Below are 9,455 nucleotides of genomic sequence, written 5' to 3'. Positions count from 1 at the left end.
ACTGTTAATTCATCTGTATCACTGTGAAACAAGACGGTCAGTGCCTTCATGGATACATTTTTGCCTAGGCCTGAGTCTCTTCATCTGAAGCAAATCGATGGCTACGAATGTCTTTCTTCAGAGCTGTAAAAATATGGCAGTCGCGTGTGGAGACTACACGAAGGATGTGTACGGGGTGTCCAGCGAAACTTCCGCAGCTTAGTCGAAACAGCCTTGACAACATGTGAGCCCGCCATTTCGAACTACCCCTTGTAATATACGGAGATCAGTTAACTGTTTGTGTGGCTTGCCCGATTCGCGATCAGCTAATGTTTGAATTTTATACAGTTGCACTCTGTCGCCAGACGTCTTTGTCTTCCGAGAAGGATGAGATTTAGCTGCTGACGTGTCCTCGTTTTTACAATAGAAACAAAGATCGTAGCGCGTAGACCACTGACGTATAATCAGTACTGGATGGAAAACTATTGAAAAACGTTGTGCGTCATCTTAAATGGGCCTCATCACATCCGAAGGAGAAAACTAAAGACTAACGTAATACCAGGAAAACTGAAAAAAAGGAGACCATGAGATGTCTCAGGACTCAGATGACGATGCCTCGGTCATGTTGTTGTTGTCTTCAGTCCGGAGACTGGTTTGATGCAGCTCTCCATGCTACTCTATCCTGTGCAAGCTTCTTCATCTCCCAGTACTTACTGCAACCTACTTCCTTCTGAATCTGCTTTGTGTATTCATCTCTTGGTCTCCCTCTACTGTTTTTACCCTCCACGCTGCCCTCCAATGCTAAATTTGTGATCCCTTGATGCCTCAGAACATGTCCTACCAACCGGTCCCTTCCCCTTGTCAAGTTGTGCCACAAACTCCTCTTCTCCCCAATTCTATTCAATACCTCCTCATTAGTTATGTGACCTACCCATCTAATCTTCAGCATTCTTCTGTAGCACCACATTTCGAAAGCTTCTATTCTCTTCTTGTCCAAACTATTTATCGTCCATGTTTCACTTCCACGGTCATGCACATTGATATTTGCTTCAGCGAATCGTCAAGGTCTCGCCCAGCATTCTCCAAGAAGTAGAAGAGAAAGAGGGAGACAGAAACCTCAGGCAAAAATGGCTCCTGTTCAGAGGAGCATAAACAGGTTGAGAAAATTTATAGAGGAACTGAAACTGTTAGTTCAGAGAACACCGCTGTACTTGAATCTCCACAAAACATATGCTGAACCTACTGACGCCCCTCCAGCGAACAGACGTCCTCAATAAGAACATACCAAAGACGAAGTGGGTACCTAAGTCAACGATTCATACAGGCGTTGAACAGAAGTGTGGAAACACCGCGAGAAATACATGCTTGAACATAAATGCAGATGCTAACCGAGGCTGCAGGTTGCGGTGTTGTGTTTGACCATTTACGGTACCTGTGCAATGTCCTCAATATCCTCAATACGTTGTTAAGTGTCAGTAGTGGTCATAACGGTGTTGTGTGTAGATGTGAGTGCGTTATGTCGGAGATGAGAGCATTCGAATGGGGGCAATTTGTTGTTGCTCGTATGGTGGGTGCATCCGTAACCAAAGTAGACAAAGTATTTGGTGTTTCAAGAGGCACCGTAGCGAAAATTTATACCGCATACAGGGGAAGAGGAAGAACATCAAGCGTTAAGTCAAACGTGGATAAGTGTATGTGTTGAGTGATCGTGACGATGGTCACTGAAGAGGATTCTGATGAAAAATAAGAGGACGATAGCTACAAAAATCAATGTAGAATTAAATGTCCCTCTCACGAACCCGGTCAGCATAAAAACAACATGAAGGGAGCTCCGTAAGCAGGGGAATGCGGGAACACGCAGGCATTTCAGAAACATATATCACTGATGCAAATGCCTGTAACGGGAAACGTGGTGCCGAAGCCACAAAAACTGGACTATGGAGCAACAGAAAAAATGTCATTTGGTAGAATGAGTCTTGTTTCACACTGTTTCGAGCTTCTGGCCGAGTTTAGGTTCCAAGAGTGAAATAGGGTAGGCATTCGGCGATGACTTTGGCAGACATATCGTGGTGTTCCATGGGTCCCATGAGTACTTTGCAAGGGCGCTTTACTGTAGGGATTGCGTATCCATTTTTGCTGATCAGGCCCACCCTTGTTACAATATTTGTTCCCCCATGGTAATGCTGTGCTCCAGGAAGACAGGGCCCCTGTTCATACAGCTCGCATAGTTTTGTGAACACGTGGATGAGTTGTCGCATCTCCCCAGGCCGCCAGTTTCACCAGATCTCAATGTTATTGGAGAAAAGGGTGCGCGATCGCTATCCATCTCCTTCATTGTTACGTGAAGCAGCCACTTTTTTTCAGGAGTAATGGTATAAGATCCCCTTGAGGATCATACAGGACAGGTATTTATCCACTCCGAGACGACTGGAAGCTGTTTCGAATGCCGGCAGTTTTCCTACACCATATTAGGCTTGGTAATGTTTTGTGTCTCCACATATTTGTCCACTCCGTGCACTATTCCACTTCTATCTTTCTAACGTCGTTATTCAAGCAGTTACTATTTCATTGTAACGTTACACTGTGCAACATCTGCCATCTAACGATCTGATTTCACAACTGTTTCAACAACAGATTTTAAGTTTGAGAGTTCCAAGGAAAGTATTAGGAAATGATTATCTGCAACAGGCCGAAGGAATACATCATCAAAGATGACTCCCACTAGATGAGTAACGTATTTCCATGCCAAAGGGGTACCGATTGTGCCCGAGAAGGAGGTTGTTAACTGAGGCCGGTTATGTCCCACAGTGGTAGCCCATAAACTCGAAAATTTTGTAACTAATTTTATAACTAACATAATCGACTTGAGACCCTATACATATTTAGCCTGGCAATAACACCTGTCAGTGCTTTGGGCTACTCAGATACTGACCATGTTTTGAGTAGTATTGTTCACTCCACGAGTACTTTATAATATGGTTGCAGTTAATAAACTCTTTTTCGCGCACAATTGGTGCCGTTTCGGCACGCAAATACGTTACTCATTTACTGATATGATATGGTACTCTTCGCACACTCACTTGGTTTTTACCTTTTCCCGTACCCACGTTACCTATAGCGACACAACTTGCTATGTCTTACTGTTTAGAAGGGTTCGTTATCTATGGATACTTCCTTTCACTCCCGAGGAAATAGTATGACATTGTCGGCTGAGAACTTGGAGGACTGCCGTTAGCTAAGCAGGACTTCAGATCCTTGTTGGTTTGTTTCACTGTGGCAATGCCGACGTGTTGTATCGTATTGAACTGGGGATCTACACTCCTGGAAATGGAAAAAAGAACACATTGACACCGTTGTGTCAGACCCACCATACTTGCTCCGGACACTGCGAGAGGGCTGTACAAGCAATGATCACACGCACGGCACAGCGGACACACCAGGAACCGCGGTGTTGGCCGTCGAATGGCGCTAGCTGCGCAGCATTTGTGCACCGCCGCCGTATGTGCAGTTGACGGACTTTGAGCGAGGGCGTATAGTGGGCATGCGGGAGGCCGTGTGGACGTACCGCCGAATTGCTCAACACGTGGGGCGTGAGGTCTCCACAGTACATCGATGTTGTCGCCAGTGGTCGGCGGAAGGTGCACGTGCCCGTCGACCTGGGACCGGACCGCAGCGACGCACGGATGCACGCCAAGGCCGTAGGATCCTACGCAGTGCCGCAGGGGACCGCACCGCCACTTCCCAGCAAATTAGGGACACTGTTGCTCCTGGGGTATCGGCGAGGACCATTCGCAACCGTCTCCATGAAGCTGGGCTACGGTCCCGCACACCGTTAGGCCGTCTTCCGCTCACGCCCCAACATCGTGCAGCCCGCCTCCAGTGGTGTCGCGACAGGCGTGAATGGAGGGACGAATGGAGACGTGTCGTCTTCAGCGATGAGAGTCGCTTCTGCCTTGGTGTCAATGATGGTCGTATGCGGGTTTGGCGCCGTGCAGGTGAGCGCCACAATCAGGACTGCATACGACCGAGGCACACAGGGCCAACACCCGGCATCATGGTGTGGGGAGCGATCTCCTACACTGGCCGTACACCACTGGTGATCGTCGAGGGGACACTGAATAGTGCACGGTACATCCAAACCGTCATCGAACCCATCGTTCTACCATTCCTAGACCGGCAAGGGAACTTGCTGTTCCAACAGGACAATGCACGTCCGCACGTATCCCGTGCCACCCAACGTGCTCTAGAAGGTGTAAGTCAACTACCCTGGCCAGCAAGATCTCCGGATCTGTCCCCCATTGAGCACGTTTGGGACTGGATGAAGCGTCGTCTCACGCGGTCTGCACGTCCAGCACGAACGCTGGTCCAACTGAGGCGCCAGGTGGAAATGGCATGGCAAGCCGTTCCACAGGACTACATCCAGCATCTCTACGATCGTCTCCATGGGAGAATAGCAGCCTGCATTGCTGCGAAAGGTGGATATACACTGTACTAGTGCCGACATTGTGCATGCTCTGTTGCCTGTGTCTATGTGCCTGTGGTTCTGTCAGTGTGATCATGTGATGTATCTGACCCCAGGAATGTGTCAATAAAGTTTCCCCTTCCTGGGACAATGAATTCACGGTGTTCTTATTTCAATTTCCAAGAGTGTAGAAACGACGGAGAGGCTTCGTCCCTCAGTGGTTCACAACCCCACAACACGCTACAGCAGTCCACTCAGCCCACCGCCGCCCCACACCGAACCCAGGGTTATTGTGCGGTTCCGCCCCCAGTGGACTCGCTCCCCCCCCCCCCCCCTCTCCTCCCCGAGAACTTCTCACACCAGATGAGTGTAACCCCAAATGTTTGCGTGGTGTAGTAATTATGGTGTACGCGTATGTGAAAAAGGTGTTTACGCAGCAACCGTTGACATAGTGTAACTAAAGCGGAATAAGTGGAACCAGTTCGTATTCGCCGAGGCAGATGGAAAACCCCCTTAAAAACGATCCACAGACTGGCCGGCACACAGGACATAGACACTAATCCGCCGGGCGGATTCACGCCGGGGACCGGTACGGCTTCCCACCAGGGAAGCAGAGCGCTAGACCGCACAACTAACCGGGCGGGCGCCGACGTGTTAAGTGATATAAAGGATACCAAATCATATCTTTTTATTTCGATTTATTGTATAACCTAAGCCCATAAGGTATTTGTGAATATTCTTAGCGTGCTCTTCGCATGCAGTTTTTTTTTTCTTATTATGTTGTCTGCCGTTGGGTTTTGCGTCAAATTGTTTTTTGATGCTTGACAACTACTTATGTCACCAGTTGTGATAGTACCTAGGCGGTAAATATGCATTTTACTGCACTTCGTAGATTACTGTGTGACATTTTACTTTAAATGAAGATAAGTCCTCATAGATACTAGGGGTTTCTTCATCTATAACATTTATATAGGATTTTATATTAAAATAAATAAACAATGCTTTGTTTCAGCAGAGTGCCTAATTGTATGCTGCCTAAGTTCTGATCTGTTTCATGTTTTTATATTCCTCTTCTAAATCAGTGGTGTTAAACCGTTTTATGACTAACAAATATGTTAGTCATATTGAATGAGAATGGAGGGCAGTACATCAGATTTCGGGAACCATATTTTTCCTTTTAGATAGCAAATTTAAACTTTTTAGGGACTTTCGTCTTAAATTACTTTAGTAATGGTGTTCATGACCTTAGTGTTGGACTCTCTGTTCATACAACCAATCAACAATTAGCATTAGAGAATGTAGTAAAACTTGACGTTTATCATTGATGACGACCGCAAACCAATGCGAAATGGCAGTAACTGATGTTTAGTGCTTTTCGTTAAATTTTCCTGTTATTTAGAAAGAAATTAGTAATGCGGTCACTAAATTGTGACCACTTACGCCATGAATGTTAATGTGTATCAGGTAGCAATTCTGTTTTAATTCTTTACGTCTGCCCTATCGTTTAATATATGAAATTATCGAAATAAGTAGGTAGACAAAGATCACACAGTCTTTGCATCTTACTGCCTACAAGTAGATTTTGGATGTGGTTTACGAGCACATCTGTTCCACAAAAAAGGTTTGATGGATAGTGATATGCCGTGCAAGAAGAAAACCAGCAGAACCACGAACTGGTACAGTACAGTTTCTTCCTTTTTTATTCTCTTCGCTTGCCTGGGAACTGTCATATATTCTGACCACGTGCAAGGAGATTTCGTAAAACTGAAAGGTTGCACGTCGTCACAGTGTGCATGGTACTTTTTTTTATTCTTTCTCGTTATTTCACACACTTGACCCTCACGGGTGGGGATGGACTCGCAGAGGTCCGACATTTCGCTCTTCATCCATAGATTATATTAATTTGATAAGATAAACGTCCCTTTTTAAACATAATAAATGTTTGATACAATCACGATGTGTCTAGTTTTATGATATGTTATGACGCGGTTGTGAGTGCTCCAGGTGCAGACAGAATTGTTCCAGAGGTTTCTGAACGAGGGTGTGTACGTGTAATGGGATTGAATAGATGGAGTGGTGGTGTCACGCCACGGGTGGGTTTTGTTGAGTAGAGGTTAAGGGTTGGAACGTTCAGTGGGCAGGATGGCTGAGGGAAGGATACGGTTGACAGAATCAGTGGGTTCCATGGGTGATCAGGAATCAGACGAAAGGAAAAGTTCGCTGTTTCCATGTCACCGAAGTGGAGAGGGTAGGATGTAAGAGTGGACAGATCAAATTCGGGTGGATAGCTAGTTGCCCGCATCTCGTGGTCGTGCGGTAGCGTTCTCGCTTCCCACGCCCGGGTTCCCGGGTTCGATTCCCGGCGGGGTCAGGGATTTTCTCTGCCACGTGATGGCTGGGTGTTGTGTGATGTCCTTAGGTTAGTTAGGTTTAAGTAATTCTAAGTTCTAGGGGACTGATAACCATAGCTGTTAAGTCCCATAGTGCTCAGAGCCATTTGAACCATTTGGATAGCTAGTTGAACATGAAGTGTGCCTGGTTAGGTGGAATACAGACTGGGATGCTAGGGAAAGTTGTTGTGAGGACATTGGAAAAGATGGATGTATTGTGGCGAAGAGGCCAATATCATCAGCTCTGGGAGAACGGCAGAGGGAGGTATTTCAGTGGAATGGGCTGTCAACTGGTCGGTTGGGTGGAAAAGGAAATGACGTAGTAGGTAAGCAATGTGTAGTGTGTTGTTGGTAGGCTGGCTCGGCCGCTCCAGCGTCGAGACGCCGCCCCCGCTCGCTGCCGCTGCCGGTGCCCATGGAGGGCGGGAAGAAGCTGTCGCCCTTCCAGCAGATCATGCGGGAGATCAAGATGAAGCGCAACGCCGCCAACTCGCGCGCCTCCCGCTCCAGGAGGTCAGTGCTTCCTGTTACTTTTCTTCTGCACTAGTCTAGGCCCCTGTTGTTCCTCAGCCTCGTAGACAACTACTGCTAATTTACAGCCTCGTCTGTTTCTAAGATGATCAGAAAACCACTACATTTGTGTGACAGGAATGTCTGTAGATGTCTTCCAAAGTGTATGATGTACCACCTGCCCTATCCGTTACAGCCAATAAGATCAATGAATGAAATATTAGACTGAAAAGGAGCGAACTAGACGCTTCGGAGCACTGTAGTTGATGTAGAGTTGGTGCCAGGTGACGGTTCAGCGTCGAAGCCATTGTGCTGAAGAGTTTTATATGTGCCAGTCTGCATAATGGAATCAGCGCAGGACTGTGGGTCGACGTCGAGACATTGCAGAGTGGCACAAAGAAGCTATCGTGTTTCGACGTGCCCACGACGTCACCGTGAACGAAGTTGCCCCAGATACTGGTGTACATTGGTGGGCTGCCCAGTGTCACTAGAATGAACTGTCACTCGCAGCCGTGTAATACGCCACAAGAAGAGTTGTCGCAGAAAGTTCCTTCGTGACAGGGATCGTAGACGAGTGTCAACACTGACTATGAAAATAAGTTTCAACGCCGACAGCGGTTGCTTTTGTCAGTGAATGCTGGTCGATCTCAGCTAGTTTTCGAGCGAACATTACGAAGGGAATGGCTTTCAGTGGACATTTGGAATCGGATACCTCGCAAAAGTCCACTTGTCACAGAGGCACTTCTCCAGGGATCCAAGCGATACAAAAATCAGCCAGGAGCTGACGGGAAGCGCGTCGTCTTATCCTATAAGTCGCCATTTTGCCCCTTTTCAAATGACGCAAGGCGTCGAGTGGACAGACTCTCTTCCTTGCCGAAATAAGGCCATTATCACAGCCAGAGGCGGTGTCACACGGTATCAGCGTGATTTTTTGTCCGTTTTGTTTACCAAATTCCGCCTTGAAACAAAACTCCGCATGGGGAAATCAAACAGTGTTGCCAGTATTTACTTCTACTGCTATACACTTGAGGACGTAAATGAAACCAAAAACGTTCAAAAGTTGAGGGCACGGTTATAGTTACGCATGGCCTCAAGTCCCGAAGCAGTCCATCTCAGATTCTATGAAGAACTGACGAGTGAATTAGCTCCAATATTAAGCATAATTTACCGCATATCTCTTTACCAGAAGGCTATACCCCTCCTTAACCAGAATTTATTTCTCACAATTTGTCAACTTCTGCATTGTGCAACCTTTCTGGATGTCTAAGGGAGGGAACTTGTTTGTGCCATCTGTCTACGACTCGTGTAAACTTTGTTCTGTGTGTTATTGTGTTCTAGCTGTTTGTGAATTTTATGAAGCGGAGTTTGGGCACCAGGCTACCATTTTCGTAAAACAGCGTGGAAAACTGCCTAGGGACAACACTCAGGATGACGAGAGTACTAGACCTGGAGTTGTCTACCCGCCGACCCGATTCGCTACAGATACGACACACACTCCCATCTCGCAAGCATCGTCATAACAAGCAGATCATGGAGATCGAAAACATTGATCATACCCACATGCGATTGGTAACAGTAAACTTATATTCTGTAGAAAATGCCAGCACCAGTTGTACTTTTCTTTTTAAACCACGACCGGTTTCTGTTTCCAAAGCTGTTATGTAGAAGTCAGGCGTCCTCAGAGGGCGTAGGAGCCTGACTGCTTTAAAGAAACAGAACAGCACAACTGGTGCTGAGACATTTTCGTCAAAACCATTACCACACTTGCGGAATCGTCACCAAGTGTTCCATATTCTGTATAAGAACTTACGTTAACTTTTAGTTTCAATCGATATCAATAACAGTTACGGTAAAGATAACCAAAAGTGTTCGCATTTAAAGGCATTCTGCTGTGTGGTGTGGATACCTTTTCTGTTGCCTGATGCACTCTTCAGATTTAAATCCTTTCCACTGGTTAGGATTAGTTTTGAAGATGCTGTGCAGCCAGGTCAGATCAGCATATCCGACGGCTTTTCCGGAGGAAGTTGTTAACAATCTCACCTAACCCACGCCACACAGGCACGAAGCAGAGGTGCCATATGTGATCAGCAAACACGGTATTAAGGGGGGGGGGG

At 46.7% G+C, this 9,455-nt stretch overlaps 1 protein-coding gene across 1 annotated transcript in view; it reads left to right on the top strand.

The window, feature by feature from the left end:
* The first annotated feature begins 7,232 nt into the window (after window positions 1-7,232).
* The window catches only part of LOC126234589 (outer dynein arm-docking complex subunit 4-like), a 74,849-nt gene continuing 72,626 nt past the window's right edge, over window positions 7,233-9,455 (top strand). The window contains exon 1 of the mRNA XM_049943303.1: window positions 7,233-7,344. Coding sequence (XP_049799260.1) covers window positions 7,247-7,344 — 98 coding nt within the window. The 5' untranslated portion in view covers window positions 7,233-7,246. The remainder of the gene's footprint in view (window positions 7,345-9,455) is intronic.

This window comes from Schistocerca nitens, chromosome 2 (assembly GCF_023898315.1).
Source record: "Schistocerca nitens isolate TAMUIC-IGC-003100 chromosome 2, iqSchNite1.1, whole genome shotgun sequence".
Classification (NCBI taxonomy): Eukaryota; Metazoa; Arthropoda; class Insecta; order Orthoptera; family Acrididae; genus Schistocerca; species Schistocerca nitens.
The sequence above is the reverse complement of the archived record's forward strand: the minus strand, read 5'-3'. Positions and strand labels throughout refer to the sequence as shown.